The sequence below is a fragment of the Chiloscyllium plagiosum genome, unplaced genomic scaffold (assembly GCF_037043375.1).
Source record: "Chiloscyllium plagiosum isolate Xiang-an unplaced genomic scaffold, Cpla_swu_hap1 HiC_scaffold_37, whole genome shotgun sequence".
In the NCBI taxonomy this organism is placed as follows: Eukaryota; Metazoa; Chordata; class Chondrichthyes; order Orectolobiformes; family Hemiscylliidae; genus Chiloscyllium; species Chiloscyllium plagiosum.
The window spans coordinates 3,075,886-3,094,580 of NW_028270175.1; the positions used below are offsets into that span (position 1 = coordinate 3,075,886).

The window sequence follows — 18,695 nt, forward strand, 5'->3', positions numbered from 1 at the left end:
ACAGGGAATGAGGAGATGTTCTTTTCCAATAGGTGGGGGAACCTTTACCTTTTTTAGTGGATGCTCCAAAAACAGAAGAAACAGAGAGTTGTAAGTATTGGTACAGCATTCTGGCGAATGTGAGTTCCACAATGACATTACGAAAGTAGAAGATGTAAAATTTTGATAGGAATTGGTATAAACTAGATGTGGCAATTTTAAAGGACATGCAAAAATTAGATGAAATCTGCTATTCTCATACATAACTGAAGATAGAAGAACTGGTGGATAATGTTGTTAATAAAAATAAAAACTTATATTTTAAAAGTACAAGCAAAGAGGACAGAAGTTAGAAAGTTATGGTGAACCTTTATAATTTGTGGAATTGGCTTCACTTAGCATATTGTACCAATTCTGGGCACTATACCTCAAGTATGATGCCAAAACCTTGGGGCAGGTACAATGGAAGTTTACCAGACAGTGTCAGGCTGGAGGACTAATTAAACAGAAAGAAGATAAAGCTGGAATTGCTCTTCTTTGAGCAGAGTGTCTGAAAGGAGGTTTCATGGAATGTTCAAGATTCTGATGGGTTTTCATTGAGCGGATAGAGAAAAACTTATCCCCAGATGGTGATAGTTTCTGTGATACCCTCATGGCCCTCACTGGTGATGTGCAGCATTCTCACAGATACCTGAGAATCACTGGCCCAAGACCAAGGATCATGGCCAAGAGTGGAGAAGCATCCGGAAAGGCATCAAGCACCTCAAGACTTGTCATCAGGAAAATGTGGAAGCTGGGTTAAAACAGAAAAAGGAGCACACTGCCACACCAATACCCACCCATTCCTTCCCGTGACCACCTTCTGCCCCAAGTGTAACAGAGCCTGCAGTAGCTACATTGGTCTGTGTGACGACCGACTTGACACTGATATTTTTTACAAACCCACCGACTCCCACAGCTACCTGGATTACACCTCTTCCCACCCTATCTCTTGCAAAAATGCCATCCCGTATTCCCAAATCCTCCGCCTCCGTCGTATCTGTTCCCAGGAGGAGCAGTTCCACCATAGAACACACCAGATGGCCTCCTTCTTTAGAGACCGCAATTTCCCTTCCCACGTGGTTAAAGATGCCCTCCAACGCATCTCGTCCACATCCCACACCTCCGCCCTCAGACCCAACCCCTCCAACCTCAACAAGGGCAGAACGGCCCTGGTGCTCACCTTCCACCCTACCAACCTTCGCATAAACCAAATCATCCGCCGACATTTCCACCACCTCCAAACAGACCCCACCACCAGGGATATATTTCCCTCCCCACCCCTCTCCGCCTTCCGCAAAGACCGTTCCCTCCGTGACTACCTGGTCAGGTCCACGCCCCCTACGACCCACCCTCCCATCCTGGCACTTTCCCCTGCCACTGCAGGAACTGTAAAACCTGTGCCCACACCTCCCCCCTCACCTCCATCCAAGGCCCTAAAGGAGCCTTCCACATCCATCAAAGTTTTACCTGCACATCCACTAATATCATTTATTGTATCCGTTGCTCCCGATGCGGTCTCCCCTACATTGGGGAGACTGGACGCCTCCTAGCAGAGCGCTTTAGGGAACATCTCCGAGACACCCGCACCAATCAACCAAACCGCCCTGTGGCTCAACATTTCAACTCCTCCTCCCACTCTGCCGAGGACATGGAGGTCCTGGGCCTCCTCCACCGCCGCTCCCTCACCACCAGACGCCTGGAGGAAGAACATCTCATCTTCCGCCTCGGAACACTTCAACCCTAGGGCATCAATGTGGACTTCAACAGCTTCCTCATTTCCCCTTCCCCCACCTCATCCTAGTTTCTAACCTCCAGCAAAACTGTCCCCTTGACTTGTCCGGACTTGTCCGACCTGCCCAGCTCCTTTTCCACCTATCCACTCCACCCTCTCCTCCCTGACCTATCACCTTCATCTCCTCCCCCACTGACCTATTGTACTCTATGCTACTCTATCCCCACCCCCACCCTCCTCTAGCTTATCTCTCCACGCTTCAGGCTCTCTGCCTTTATTCCTGATGAAGGGCTTTTGCCCGAAACATCGATTTCGAAGCTCCTCGGATGCTGCCTGAATTGCTGTGCTCTTCCAGCACCACTGATCCAGAATCTGGTTTCCAGCATCTGCAGTCATTGTTTTTACCTGTACAACCCCTTACAGACTCACCCTGAGAGAGTCATCCTCATCGCCAATGATGATGAGAGAAAACTGCTTTCACATGCAGGCAAGAGAGGAACTTGACACACAGATTGATAACAATTTCCCAAAAAGCCAGGAAGATGAAATATGGTGGGTCAGGAGTTTAAAAGAAATGGTTTTAATACAATGAGTTTTTATGATCTGGAGCATTTTGTCCAAAAGAGTGGTAGAAGTTGAATAAACAATACCTTTCAAAAGAGAATTGTTTAAAAAGGAAAAGCTTTCGGTACTACAGGGAGAACAGGGGCATGAGGCTAATTGAATAGATTTTGCAAAGAGTCAGCATGTACTTAAAGCACTGACTGCTTTGTTACTGTGTATTTTGAATCCACAACCGAAGTTACAAGATGTATAACAGTTGTCGGGGATTGATTAATTAACAAGACCTGGTGAATATGTTTGACAAAATCTTTCCTAATTGCGTTGAGGTGATGGTGTAAATCATTAAATAAAGCTATCACATCCTTCACACATACACACGCACTAAATATGTCTTTTCTTTCTACTTCCTTCCATTAAAATATTACCCAAATTCCATTTTGGTGAAGACAGTATTCATGTGGGACTGAATTCTGTAAAGATTAGAATTTTTTGGGGGGGGGTGGGAACAAATAAATCTGATCCTAAAAGTTTCATTTCACCATGAAGAGGTGAGTTTGAAGTTATGTTTTAGCCAGACTGCTAATGTTATATGACTTCTTACATTAATTAACACAATACATTAACTAGCATAGCTTTTTGTGCAGTGTAATGAGCTTCAGACTTAACTAAATTACCACAGGAACTATATTGAACCTATTTTACAAAACACACAAGTGTTGATACTCCAGTTCGGGATCTTTTAACTTACTTTAGTTTAGATTAAAAACTCAAATTGCAAGATAACAGAATATAATAATAACTTATATAGTTATCCAATTTAAATGATTAAACTACAAGCAAAAACCAACTAAACGTATCGATACAGTAATTAAATATAAACTGCACTCTCGACATTGGATATAGAACATAGAACATAGAACATAGAACAGAGAACAATACAGCACAGAACAGGCCCTTCGGCCCACGATGTTGTGCCGAACATTTGTCCTAGCTTAAGCACCTATCCATGTACCTATCCAATTGCCGCTTAAAGGTCACCAAAGATTCTGACTCTACCACTCCCACAGGCAGCACATTCCATGCCCCCACCACTCTCTGGGTAAACAACCCACCCCTGACATCTCCCCTATACCTTCCACCCTTCACCTTAAATTTATGTCCCCTTGTAACACTCTGTTGTACCCGGGGAAAAAGTTTCTGACTGTCTACTCTATCTATTCCTCTGATCATCTTATAAACCTCTATCAAGTCACCCCTCATCCTTCGCCATCCAATGAGAAAAGGCCTAGCACTCTCAACCTATCTTCGTACGACCTATTCTCCATTCCAGGCAACATCCTGGTAAATCTTCTCTGCACCCTCTCCAAAGCTTCCACATCTTTCCTAAAGTGAGGCGACCGGAACTGCACACAGTACTCCAAATGTGGCCTAACCAAAGTCCTGTACAGTTGCAACATCACTTCACGACTCTTGAATTCAATCCCCCTGCTAATGAACGCTAATACACCATAGGCCTTCTTACAAGCTCTATCCACCTGAGTGGCAACTTTCAAAGACCTATGAACATAGACCCCACGATCCCTCTGCTCCTGCACCTCACTAAGAACCCTACCGTTAACCCTGTATTCCGCATTCTTATTTGTCTTTCCAAAATGGACAACCTCACACTTGGCAGGGTTGAACTCCATCTGCCACTCCTCAGCCCAGCTCTGCATCATATCCAAGTCCCTTTGCAGCCGACAACAGCCCTCCTCACTATCCACAACTCCACCAATCTTCGTATCATCTGCAAATTTACTGACCCACCCTTCGACTCCCTCATCCAAGTCATTAATAAAAATTACGAACAGCAGAGGACCCAGAACTGATCCCTGCGGAACTCCACTTGTAACTGGGCTCCAGGCTGAATATTTACCATCTACCACCACTCTCTGACTTCGACCGGTTAGCCAGTTTTCTATCCAATTGGCCAAATTTCCCTCTATCCCATGCCTCCTGACTTTCCGCATAAGCCTACCATGGGGAACCTTATCAAATGCCTTACTAAAATCCATGTATACTACATCCACTGCTCTACCCTCATCCACATGCTTGGTCACGTCCTCAAAGAATTCAATCAGACTTGTAAGGCAAGACCTACCCTTCACAAATCCGTGCTGGCTGTCCCTAATCAAGCAGTGCCTTTCCAGATACTCATAAATCCTATCCCTCAGTACCCTTTCCATTACTTTACCTACCACCGAAGTAAGACTAACTGGCCTGTAATTCCCGGGGTTATCCCTATTCCCTTTTTTGAACAGGGGCACAACATTCGCCACTCTCCAGTCCCCTGGTACCACCCCCGTTGACAATGAAGATGAAAAGATCATTGCCAACGGTACTGCAATTTCCTCTCTTGCTTCCCACATAATCCTAGGATATATCCCATCAGGCCCAGGGCACTTGTCTATCCTCAAGTTGTTCAAAATATCCAACACATCTTCCTTCCTAACATGTATCTCCTCTAGCTTACCAGTCCATTTCACACTCTCCTCTTCAACAATACGGTTCCTCTCAATCGTAAATACTGAAGAAAAGTACTCATTCAAGACCTCTCCTATCTCTTCCGACTCAATACACAGTCTCCCACTACTGTCCTTGATTGGACCTACCCTCGTTCTCGTCATTCTCATGTTTCTCACATACGCATAAAATGCCTTTGGGTTATCCTTGATCCTATCCGCCAGAGATTTTTCATGCCCTCTCTTGGCTCTCCTAATCCCTTTCTTCAGGTCCCTTCTGGCTATCCTGTATCCCTCCACTGCTCTGTCTGAACCCTGTTTCCTCAACCTTATGTAAGCCTCCTTCTTCCCCTTTACAAGACATTCAACCTCCCTCGTCAACCAAGGTTCCCTCACACGACCATTTCTTTCCTGCCTGACCGGTACATACATATCAAGGACACGTCGTATCTGTTCCTTGAAAAAGTTCCACATTTCCACGACATCCTTCCCCGACAGCCTATGCTCCCAACTTATGCTCCTCAGATCCTGTCTTACAGCATCGTAATTACCCTTCCCCCAATTGTAAAACCTACCCTGTTGCACGCACCTATCTCTCTCCATAACCAAGGTGAAAGTCACAGAATTGTGGTCACCATCACCAAAATGTTCACCCACTAACAAGCCCATCACTTGCCCCGGTTCATTACCGAGTACCAAATCCAAAATGGCCTCCCCTCTGGTCGGACAATCTACATACTGTGTTAGAAAAGCTTCCTGGACACACTGCACAAACACCCCCCCATCCAATCTACTAGATCTAAAGAGCTTCCAATCAATATTTGGGAAGTTGAAATCGCCCATGACTACTACCCTGTGGCTTCTGCACCTTTCCAAAATTTGTTTCCCAATCTGTTTCTCCACATCTCTGCTGCTATTGGGGGGCCTATAGTAAACACCCATCAAGGTGACTGCACCTTTCCTATTTCTGACTTCAGCCCATACTACCTCTAAAGGCAGATCCCCCTCGAACTGCCTTTCTGCAGCTGTTATACCATTTCTAATTAGCAACGCCACCCCCCCCCTCCTTTTTTACCACCCTCCCTAATCCTACTGAAACATCTGTAACCAGGAACCTCCAACAACCATTCCTGTCCCTCTTCTATCCACGTTTCCGTGATGGCCACAACATCGTAGTCCCAGGTACAGATCCATGCCTTAAGTTCACCGACCTTATTTCTGATACTCCTTGCGTTGAAGTATACGCACTTGAGCCCATCTCTGTGTCCGCAAGTATTCCCTGTCAGTGCTACCTTCTTCACAGCCTCCCCACACACTTGGACATACTGACAAACAGCTAGCCTACTTGCTGGACTACAAGTCCGGATCCCATCCCCCTGCCAAATTAGTTTAAACCCCACCGAAGATAGCTAGCAAACCTACCCCCCAGAATATTGGTGCCCTTCTGGTTCAGGTGCAACCCGTCCTGCTTGTACAGGTCCCACCTTCCCCAGAATGCAGTCAATTGTCCAAATACCTGAAGCCCTCCCTCCTCCACCATCCATGCAGCCACGTGTTCAACTGCACTCTCTCCCTATTCCTTGCCTCACTGTCACGTGGCACCGGCAACAACCCAGAGATGACGACTCTGTCTGTCCTAGCTTTCAGCTTCCAGCCTATAGAGGCTCTGAGCACACCCTGCTGAAAATCACTGCTGTATGTAGAACATAATTCACTGATGATGCAACCTTCAAAATCCAAACAGACTTGTGGTGTCTTTTTTTCTAGAAAAATCAATGTTCCCAGGAGGTGGGATTGACTGGATTGCTCTGCAGAGAACACCATACTGGTGCTCCATACCACCATATCAAAATTCCATCATTAAGGGGGGATTAGACCATAACATGTGGAGCAGAATTAGGCCATTCAGCCTATTGAATCTACTCCACCATTTAATCATGGTGGACAAAATTGTCAACATCATTCTTCTGTTTTCTCTCCATAGCCCTTAATCCCCTTACCAACTGCATGGTGGCTCAGTGGTCAGCGCTGTTGCCAGCCTTGGGTGGAGTTTACACTTTCTCCCCATGTCTGCATGTGTTTTCGCCAGATGCTCCGGTTTCCTCCCACAGTCCAAAGATGTGCAGGTTAGGTGGATTGGCAATGCTAAATTGCCCATAATATCTAGGGATGTGCATGTTTGGTACATTTTAGTCAAGGTGAATGCAAGGTTATGGGGATGGGATTGGGTCTGGGTGGGATGCTCTTCGGAGGGTCAGTACTGACTTGTTGGGTCAAATGGCCTCTTTCCGCACTATAGGTATTCAAATATTCAATCAAGAACCTATCTATCTCTTCCTTAAAGAGAATTAATGACTTGGCCTGTACAGCCCTCTTCAGCAATGAGTCCCACAGATTAACAACCCTCTAACTGAAGAAATTCCTGCTCATTTCAGTTCTAATGAGTTGCCCCTTCACTGCGAGGCACTGCCCTCAGATCCTAGTCTCACCTACTAGTGGAAACATCTTCTCTACATCCATTTTATCTGTCCCTCTCAGAATTCTATAAGTTTTAATGAGGTCCCCCTCATTCTTCCAAATTTCATCAAGTACAGAGCCAGAGTCCTCAACCACTCCACATATGATAACCCCATAGTTTCCTGTCTTCTGCCTCCCTCCCTTTTTAAATAGGGGTGTTACATTAGTTATTTTCCAGTCATTTGGCACCCTCCCTGACTCCAGTGACTCCTGAAAGATCAAGCCAATGCATCTACAATCTCCTCAGCTATCTCCTTCAGAATCTGTGTAGTCCATCTCGTATGGGTGATTTATCAATCTTCAAACCTTTCAGCTTCCTCAGCACCTTCTCCTTAGTGACAGCCATTGCACTCACTTCTGCCCTCTGACTCTGTTGATGTTCTGGTATGTCCCTGTGTCATCCACTGTGAAAACTGATGTAAAGTACCTATTCAGTTCCTCCGTCATTTCTTCGTTCCCCATTATTACTTCCCCAGTCTGATTCTCCAGTGGTCCAATTTCCACTCTTGCCTCTCTCTTAACTTTCAGCTATCTAAAAAAAACATATGTTATTTTCCTTTGTCTTACTAGCCGGCTTATTCTCATATTTCATCTCCTCCCCCCTTATTGCCTTCCCCCTTATTGCTTTTTTACTTACTCCCTGCTGGCTTTTAAAAGCTTCCCAATCCTCTGGTTTCCCACTGATTTCACCACATTGTATGCTTTTCCTTTTGCTTTTAAAATGACCCTGACTTCCCTTGTCAGCCATGGTTGTCTTGTCCTCTCCTTAGTATGATTCTTCTTCCTTGGGATGAATTTCTGCTGAGCCTCACAAATTATCTTCAGAAACCCCTGCAATTGCTACTCTACCTCTTCCCTGCAAGACCCCTTTCCAATCAACTCTGACCAGCTCCTCCCCCATATCTTTGTAATTACCTTCACTCAATTCTAATACTATTAGATCTGATTTCAGCTTCTCCCTCTCAAACTGCAGAGTGAATTCTGGTCACTGCCTCCTAGGGGTTCCTTCACCTTAAGCTCCCGAATAAAGGTTGCCTCATTTCACATGACCAAATCTAAAATTGTCTCTTCCCTAGTGGGCTCTACCACAAGCTTCTCGAAAAAAATCTTGCAGACATTCACAAACTCCTTTTCTTGAGATCTATTACCAACCTGATATTTCCAGTCCACTTGCTTATTGAAGCCCCCCCCCCCATGATTATTTCTTATGTGTCTTTTTATCTCCTGATTTATTTTCTTCCCCACATCCTATCAACTACTAGGAGGCCTGTACACTACTCCCATAAAGGGCCTGTTTTCCTTTGTGGTTTCTTAGCTCTACCCTTACAGCTTCTACCCTTTCCAACTCTATACCACTTCTGGCTTTCGATTTAATTTCATTTCTTATTAACAAGGCAACCCTGCCCCCTCTGCCTTATGCCTGTGTTTTTGATAGGATGTGTATCCTTGGATATTTAGTCCAGCTCTTGCACTCACATCTCTGTGATACCCACACACACCGTACATGCTAATTTCAATCTGCACTACCAACTCACTTATCTTGTTGTGTATACTGCATGTATTTTGGTATGACACTCAGTTGACTACACCGCACCTCCCCCCCTCCTCTTCTCATTGTCGTACCCTTATCTGCTGTGCCTGAAGTTAGGTCCTGACCAATTCCACACTCTCAGCCCTATCTGCCTCAGGTGACTGACTGTGTGGAGTTTGCACATTCTCCCCGTGTCTGCGTGGGTTTCCTCCGGGTGCTCCGGTTTCCTCCCACAGTCCAAAGACGTGCAGGTCAGGTGAATTGGCCATGCTAAATTGCCCATAGTGTTAGGTTAGGGGTATGGGTGGGTTGCGCTTCGGCGGGTCGGTGTGGACTTGTTGGGCCAAAGGGCCTGTTTCCACACGTAAGTAATCTAATCTAATCATTTGTTCAGGAAACTATAATAGCTTCTGCTGAGCCCTGTAAATTTTTCCATGATTTTCCATGCAACAGAACTTACCCACCCCCCAATGAATTAGTTTGAAGCCCTATCCACAGCTCTAGTTATGCAATTTACCAGGATTCTGGTCCCAGCATGATTCAAATTGAGCCTGTCCCATCAGAACAGATTTCTTCTTCCCCAGCATCTGTGCCAAAGTCCTATGAATTCGAACCAGCTTCTCCTACACCAGTCTCTGAGAATATTGCAAATATATGATGCTAGTTTAATAATGGTAACTGCTCATGGAAAACATCATTTTTTTCTGCCAACATATTTAAGAAATCAGCAATAGAATTTCCTTCTCTTAAAAGGATGTAATGAAAGTTGTCGCTCCAGCAAACAGACCTCAGACTACAATGATTTAATGGGAAAATCTATGTGCCTGACATAATATAATACACTGTGAAAGTTTCTTGTAAAAGGCATTGGCGATTATCATCACTATCACTTCCTTAGAACTAATGAAAGCTCAAGATGATAGGCCATTCTGCCCTTTCATTTGCATTCCTAAAGCAGGCAAACTCTCCTATTTATTTTGTGCATTGTATTTTGAAATATTCAATATTTCCAGATTGAGATATCATTGAGCAATATTTTCAGTTATATTTTAATATTTAATGCTCTATTTCAACAACAATTTCTATTTATAAAGTGTATTTAATGTGACACCCAAGGAGCTGCGTAGGAATGATACAAAAAAAACCGTTTTATATTGCGCCACATGAGGACACATTGGGACAGATCATCAAAAGTCTGTTCAAAGAGGCATCTTAACAGAGAAAAGAGAGGAAGAGTGTCTGAAAGATTTGGAGAAGGAATTCAAGAGGTTAAGTCCTTGGCAGCTGAGAGCACAGCCGCCAATCGTCGCGTGATTAAAATCGGGAATGCTGTCGATATCGGAAGGAGCACTGAGACCCCTAAGACAGTAGAGCTGGACGAGACGACAGGGAGACAGATTGTGAAATTAAGGATAAGAATTTCAACATCAAGGCATTACTGAACCAGTAACCAATGTAGGTCAGTGAGCTCAAAGATGATGGGTAAACAGGCATTGTTGCTATTTCGGACATTCACAGAAGAATTATGATGTCCTCAGGTGCACAGAAGGTAGACAGGGAATGTCAGTCCTTAGTGTGTTGGGTCTTATTTCTTTCAACTGTAAAGATGTACATCTTTTGTTCAGGTTGTACTTGGAGCTAACCTGAATATACAAACCCACCTTCAACTTTCCAAACGGGACACATTTCTAATGAAACTTTGATAAGATTATAATGCGTTCAACAAATATCAACTTGTCAAACAATTCATATACAACATGATCCTGGTTCTATTACATCCCCAATAACATCAAAATATTTTTGCACTCATATGGTTTTTCTCATATAGAAAAACAGCCAAAGGCGTTTCAGAGGTGAAATCAAAGATCACTGATGAAGACTCAAATGATTTACATCGAAATAAAACTCAGGAGATTTGAAAAATAGTTTGCAACTCACTGCCCACCTGAATTGAGATAACCAAAGTTTGGTTAAACAAAACTGATTTAAGACAGACCTTAAAATAACAGGAGGTGAGATGTAAAATCAAAATATAACGTGCTGGAGAAATCTGTGGTCTGGCAGTATCTGTGGACAAAGTTAAAAATCACACAACACCAGGTTAGTATCCAACAGGTTTATTTGGAAGCACTAACTGTTGGACACTAACCTGGTGTTGTACGAATTTTAACTTTGTCCACCCAACACCGGCACCTCTACATCATAGTATATGTGGAGACAGAGAGAGCTCGTCTTAAGGTTTCCCTTCCACATTACTCTTCAGAAGTTGCGATACCATCAGACCTGCTGAGTGTCGCCAGCTCCCGTCTGTATTTGTTTCAGATTTCCTGCATCTGCAATATTTTGCACATTTCCTGCTTTTTTATCAATTTGTTCAATGGTAGAAACTTTCCTCTTTCACTTGCAGTTTTGAGGTTTGCCCCTGCCCACTGTGCCTGCTCTTCCCTGTTCCGTTACTGATAAGATGAGCAATATGTCGAGGGGCATGAGTACATGAGATGGTTTCCCATCACCTTCCTCAAGTGCTCTTCCCAAAAGCTCCTCTGCCTGGAAGCTGTTTGCTGGGGTTTCGTTTGCTCTTCCACCTTCACCATTGAAAATTCGCTGCATCTATTAATGGCTATGTCTTGTAACCCTGAGTGTGACCCTTACCTCGGCCTGGGGCAAATCACACACCGAGCTCTCAAATGATGTTGCTGCTCTTCCCTTTAACCTGGAGTAATGATCAATTAGAAGGGCTGACAGCGGACGGTGTGATCACACAATGAAAGGTGTGTTCACCACTTCCCTTAAAAAGCTCGAAAATGCACAAATAACTTCACCAGACAGAAAGACAAACATGAATTAATGTTTGTTCCATTAAACCAGAAGGCGCAGTGAGTTGCAGTTAGCAATGTCTGAACTATTAAAGATGATTAATATGACAATCTCTCAGAGAGGGCTGTGAAACCACAGTGCATTGCCGCCGGCCAATGCTCTGTTCTCGGCTGAAACAAAATTACAAGACTGTCTAAAACCTAAACCTAGCACATAAAATATTGAAAGGGGTGGGGTGGAATTCTGGCCGGCAGGTTGGTATGTATTATCCTTGCTCTTCCTCATCTAAAGTCTTTTACAAGAATCTTATCAAAATTTTGCAGAGAAATAAGGAAGGAATCGAAACAGAAGCACAGGATATTTAGTAAATGGGAACCAGGTCGGCATAATGTAATAGAATCCCGCAGAAAGGAGGTTCCTCCGTGAAACCAGACTCTCCCAAACGCTCTGTTACAAGTTAAAGCCACGCAGAATAATGATCGCAAAGTGAACGCGCGTCTATATCTAGAGTATAACGTGATACGGATGAATAGGTAAAGACATATATTTAATGATGCATGTGTAAGGTGCAATTCGAATTTACCTGAGAACAGACCCCTCTGTCCGACTGCAGCAGAAGGAAAAGCGAGCAGTTTGAACATTGTCTGCCTTCCCTTTCTAACTGAGAGAAGCTGCAAGATCCGCGCGGGGAACAAAAAGTTACCAGCTCTCCAGAAAACCACTCGAAAGAGACGGAATCCGATTGTCAAGAAGTATCATTCCTTACCGTATAAACTTCTGGTGCTGCGCGCACAGTAACAGCAGAGCTGTGAATTTTAACGTGATCAATTCCATTTTATTTCCCTAAACTTAGGGACTGCAGGGATGTCGCTTCATTTAAGGGGAGACCTGTCCGTGCTGCAGGGCTGTCAGTACAGAGCTGAGAGCTTGGCTCCTAGCCATGTTGGAGCTGGTTGATGTGGAAGCCTGAGGTTCTCTTCTGGGCTCTACAGATCGCGGAATGTAACGGTGTTATCACCAAAGGCAATTAGAAGCTAGTCTCTTTTCCTCTTGAATACCCAACAATCTCTGCCCACATCCACAATCTGCGACCAGTTAAAGAGATAGCGCCAACTCCATCTCTCTCGGTGCAACACTTAAAGGGGCATTTCCCCATATTGGAAAAACAGCGATTCCCATGTAAACACTGTACAACTGAAAAAGTATGGTACCATGGAAGCAAGTATTTATTACAATATTACTGGATGTCTTGGTAAGTTATTAACAATTTGATGAGTTTTATGCTTTATTATATTGTCTATACTTGTACCAATTTAGTCAATATTCATGTTGCAGTACCTACATTTCAGCATGAAAGAAAGAAATAAAATAAGGAGTTTAATGTACCCGCAAATTACTGCAGATGCTGCAATCTGGACTGAAAATGAAAAATACTGGAGATCACAGCGGCTCAGGCAGCATTCACGGAGTGATAGCAAGCTAAAGTTTCGAGTCCAGATGGCTCTTCATCAGACCTAGTGGTGTGCAGGGGACAGCATTTATGCTATAGTTTGGGGTGAGGGTGTGGGGGTGGAGTGCTGGGGGAGAAAGAGTGCTAATAGTGCATCGGGTGTTTAATATCCTCATTTGGTCAGCTCTTAATGATGGGGTACTGAGTGAACATATGAACAAAGATGGACCGGTAAGGACCTCTGGTCCATTAGTCACTAACTATAACTGCCTACGCGCAATGTGCAGTCTGTCCAGGCTACCTGGAAGCCAGTAACCATCCGCCAAATGCTAAAAATAAATTTAAACCGCAAGAGGAGAAAAATGGTAAATATTCCTCCAGGACCCTGGGGTAATTCAACTCCAGAAGGCCTCTCTGACTGAGTAACATCAGTATCAACTTTCTTTTATTCTTTTATAGGAGGCCGGCATTACTGACTGGACCAGATTTCAATGCACACCCCCTACTTCCCCAGTGAAAGTTGTGATGAGCTGCCTTCTTAAACTGCTGCGTTCCATGTCGTGTAGGCAGACCCAGAGAGCTATTCGGGAGGGACTTCCGGGATTTTGATGCAGCAACAGGGAGGGAATGGATGTGTAGATCCACATATTCATAAAATGGAGTTCCAAGTAAGATTGGTGTGCAACGTGAAGGGGATCTTGCGAATATTTTTAATCAAACTTTTCAGATATGTTAAAGCACATCCGAAGCAGGTGGGATTTGCATCCAGACCTTCTTCTGTAGAGGTAAGGATACCAACATCATGCCACAAGAATCCTGGAAGGGAACTTGCGCATTGACAGTGGAAATGAGTTCAGCTCTCACTTGAAGAAATTCAGTCAATTAGTACATAATAGTCAAACAGACAACTCGTAATCGTATTAGCTTTAACATGCAAATGTTATATTATGGCAGTGAGCTCTTACTGTGTGTGTGCAGAGAGTTTTGAGAAACAAGGGTTGTTCTTCTTAAGGCACAGGGAGAGGTGGGATAAAGCACATAGAAAGAAACTCCTTTTACTAGCAGGTGGATCATTAATCCAACAGCATGGATTTTAAGATGATTGACAAAAGAACCAGAGAGATGAGGAGAATTATTTTATGTATTAAGCTGATCAATTTTGGAATTTGCTGCCTAAAAAGTGACAAAATATTTAATAGTGCTTCTCAAAAAAGGAGTTGGGTGAGAATTTGAAAAGGAGAATTTTGCAGTTCAATGTGAAAGAGGAGTCCCATTCCTTGGAGTGCTGGCTCTGCACAGGCGTGCTGTATAATTCTGTGATTCTTGTCATTGCTGACCCTGAGAATTGATTGGGAATTCAGGCCAGGATCCTGCTCTTGATCTCTGCTGGAAGTGCAGGTGTGAATTGAATGAGGATAGGTTCAGGTCCTGGCAATATTGATCTTTCAGAAAACTTGGCAATGATACAGTGAGACAAATGGACTCCTTCTGTTCTGGAAAGTTTATGAGTGTCAAATATTTGTTTGCTTATCTACTTCAACAGAAATTGCTGTGGATGAAAGCTGCCCTCAGAATAAAACTGCAGGTTTGGTTGCTACATTTTCTTTCTGACAAAGACATCAGGCTCCATGAAGTAGTATAACTAATTTATACCTATCCTCAGCCTCCTTTCTCAAACACTTCAGACTGAATGGTTGAACTAATCCAAAGAAATATATTCTGAGCAAATTTCTAAAGGAGGATTTATTAACCCCTTGCAGACTAATTTCAACTTTGAAATGGAAGATCTGTTTTGTATCTTTTTGAATTAATTTATTACTTCATCTGAACATAAATGTAAAGAGGTAGTTTAGTTGCAGCCTAAGTGAAAACCAAAAGAACTGTGGATGCTGTAAATAGAAACAAAAAACGGAAGTTACTAGAAAAACTCAGCAGGCCTGGCAGCATCTGTGAAGAAACATCAGAGTTAATGCTTTGGGTCTGGTGATCCTTCCTCAGAACTGATGGTAGCTAAGAAAATTTAGGGTGTAGGTTTGCTCGCTGAGCTGTAGGTTTGATATCCAGACGTTTCATTACCTGGGACAGGCTAAGCAAAGACATGCCAGAGAATTCCTAGAGGCCTGGCACTCCAACGACAACGCCATAAACAAACACATAGATCTAGATGACATCTATCAACCCCTCAGAAAACAAACAGGAAATGACATCACCACAAACCCCAGGAACCCCATCCAGAAGAAAGATATAAATAGAAAGCAGGAGACAACAGCTTCCCTTCACTTGGAGGTCGCCAATGATGATGTTACCTAGCCAGGTAATGAAATGTCTTGATATCATACCTACAGTTCAGCGAGCAAACATACACCCTAAACCTCAACCTGAGCTACAAACCTTCACAAACCTTGCAGCTAAGAAAATGTTGATCTATATGCATTTATATCATCTGCATATAAACTGACATTTTCTTAACCACCATCAGTTCTAAGGAAAGGTCACTGGGCCTGAAACGTTAATTCTGATTTCTCTTCACAGATGCTGCCAAGCGTGCAGATTTTTCCAGCAACTTCCATTTTTGTTTCTAGTTTAGTTGCAGAACTTATCATAGACAATGGACCTGAAATGTTACGTCTGTTTCTCTCTCCACAAATGCTGCCAGACTTGTTGAGTATTGTACTTCCAGTGTTTCTGTTTTCAATGCACCTATCCTGACAGATAATAAAGATACACATTTCAATTTATAATGAATTTGATCTATTTGTGGAGCTGGTTGCTGGCCAAACCTGGCCAAAGGACAGCAGGTGCATGAGTAAGTTATCATCTGCAAGTTGCCCTCTGAGTCACACAGCACAGGTCAAACTTCTGCTACTCCTTATATAATAGTACAGTGGGTGTATCAACACCATATGGAGTGCAGTAGTTCATGAAAGCAACTCATTATGTTCTTAAGGGAAATTAAGGATGATCAATAAATGTCATCCACAACTGAGACTGGAACCACAAGGCCAGACGGATCAGAAGCCTTCCAGTCTCTCACAAGCCCGACGACCCAGACCTCGCAGAAACCCAGAACCGAGGCCTGACCAGCCCAGGAACAAGATTAAAGTGGTGCTGGAAAAACACAGCAGGTCAGGCAGCGTCCGAGGAGCAGGAAAATTGACTTTTCAGGCAAGAGCTCTTCATCAGGAATCAGGCTTTTACCCAAAACGCGATTTTCCTGCTCCTCAGATGCTGCCTGATCTGCTGTGCTTTTCCAGCACCACTTTAATCTTGACTCTAATCTCCAGCATCTGCAGTACCCACTTCTGCCCAGCCCAGGAACAAGACCTGACCCCACAGTGACCCAAAATCAAGAAAGCCTGACTGAATCAACCACAAGATCCACGGAAAGCAACCAAAGTAATCTAAGAGCCTTCCCACCCCGGTTATACATGGATGAACAGATTCAACAACAGCTTCTTCCCCGCTGTTGTCAGAGTTTTGAATGGACCTCTCAAATATTAGTTTTGATCTCTCTATTTTTACCTTCTCCGTGGCTGTAACACTGTATTCTGCACTCCACTCTGCTACCCTGATGCAGTTTTTATGGTATAATCTGGCTAAGTAGCACACAAAACAGGACTCTTCACTGTATCTTGGTACATGTGACAATAAGTCAACTCAAACCCATGAATGAATTAGAAAAAGAACAGATGTTGAAAAATTGAAGACATGGCCTTTTATTCCAAGACTTCTATAAAACAAAGTAGAATTTAGATTGGAATTAGATCTATATCTGAGTAGCCAGCAAGGAATGTAACAACTCATAAATCATTGAATACCTTTAGGACATCTGGTAATGGTCACTTTTACAAAATTAAAAGACAAGTTAAGAGGGTGATAAGTGTCATTTGGAAGAGCAGTTATGCAAAAAATGGGAAAGAAATAAATAATTTTATATCATTGTCTGTGGATTTCTCTCTGTTATCCAGCAATTCCTGTGAAAAGATGTACGTGGACACTGAATAATTATGGAAATAGACTTTAACAAGTACATATTGCCTAGCCAGGATGACATATAGCATATGATGTATGTTTTTTCAGATGGTATTTCAAAAGTACGGAGGTCACGCTTTAGTTATAAAGTCCATCACTAAGGCTCAAATGGAATACCACATTCAGTTTAGGCATCAGGAATCATCTATTGCTTTAGAAGAGGGTATTGTACAAATTCACTAACAAAACCAAGCTTTAAAGGGATGATATATCAGAAAGATTGCATAAACATGACTTGCATGCACTCAGTTTAGATGTTTTTGCAATAAGATCTAATCAACATGCAGTATTTAATTTGACAGGAAGGTGATGGCTGCGAGATGGAAAAGTTCTCTCTTCTAGTGAAGGAAATTTGACAAGGTGTATGACCTGGGATAAGGTGGGGGGAGGGGAGATGATGAAATTGGTTTCCTCATCTCCTCCCACCACCTTATCCCAGATCCAAACCCCCAACTCAGCACCACCCTCTTAAATTGTCTGACCTGTCCATCTTCCTTCCCACCTATCTGCTCCACCCTCTACTCTGACCCATCATCACCACCCCTCATCTACCTATCGCATTCCCAGTTACCTTCCGCCCAGCCCCACCCCACTCCCATTTATCTCTTAGCCCCCATTGGGGACCCCACCACCACTACCACCCACATTCCTGATGAAGAGCTTATGCTTGAAACATTGACTCTCCCGCTCCTCGGATACTGCCTGATTGGTTGTGCTTTTCCAGTGCTGCACTTTTTGACTCTGATCTCCAGCATCTGCAGTCCTCAATTTCTCCAAGGTCTATGACCTCAAAGTTAAAGGTAGAAAATGGATGGTACAAAAAACGGAAGCAAAGGCTATCTCCCCAAAAACAGAAGTTTCAACATTAAAAGGGTTAGACTTTTGTTAGTCTAACTAAATAGATTTGATATACAGATTTGATTGAATACAATGAGATAGGCTGAATGGCATAATACTGTTCTTATGTTCCTAACAAATGGAAGTTTCTCTTTTGAAAACAGATTCACAAGTGTTCGAGCAAAACTCCTACAAAATCAACTCTGATGGATTAACAGTGTGTCTGGATGACTAAAACTGCTGCCCCTCCAGTTTCTATTCTCTCAACTCTCAAATGACTATTGTTCCAGAGGAGGACAAAGAGAACACTTCAAAGAGACTGTGAAGCTCTCCTTGAGGCATACAAAGTTAAAAATCACACACCAGGTTATAGTCCAACAGGTTTATTTGGAAGCACTAGCTTTCAGAGTGCTGCTCCTTCATCAAGTGGTTGTCCACCAGATGGAGCAGCAGCGGTCCGAAAGTTACTGCTTCCAAATAAACCTGTTGGAGGGTGCTGTGTGATTTTTAACTTTGTACACCCCAGTCCAAGGCTGGCACCTCCAAATCCTTGAGGCATGCCAGCATTGACACTAATGACTAGAAGGGATTAAAATGTTACCAATTGTTTAAATGGCTACAACTTCTCCAAAGCTGCATTACACTTTGAGTCCAAATGCCTTAAAGGTGAAGCAGAGCAACAGCGAAAAGTAA

The 18,695-nt window shown here is 43.3% G+C and overlaps 1 protein-coding gene and 1 long non-coding RNA gene across 3 annotated transcripts in view; one reads left to right on the forward strand and one right to left on the reverse strand.

Annotated features, from left to right (window-relative positions):
* The window catches only part of gabrd (gamma-aminobutyric acid type A receptor subunit delta), a 52,547-nt gene extending 39,718 nt beyond the window's left edge, over nt 1–12,829 (reverse strand). Inside the window, exon 1 of one of the 2 annotated variants that reach the window (XM_043676313.2) lies at nt 12,450–12,829. In XM_043676313.2, coding sequence (XP_043532248.2) covers nt 12,450–12,517 — 68 coding nt within the window. In that variant the 5' untranslated portion in view covers nt 12,518–12,829. Of the gene's footprint in view, nt 1–12,266; nt 12,366–12,449 lie in introns of those variants that run through there. The other variant, XM_043676315.2, reaches the window with a different exon arrangement.
* Nucleotides 12,830–13,758: 929 nt separating this feature from the next.
* Nucleotides 13,759–18,695, forward strand: part of LOC122540469 (uncharacterized) — a 29,403-nt gene continuing 24,466 nt past the window's right edge. Inside the window, exon 1 of the long non-coding RNA XR_015753407.1 lies at nt 13,759–13,918. This is a non-coding gene — a long non-coding RNA (uncharacterized LOC122540469). The remainder of the gene's footprint in view (nt 13,919–18,695) is intronic.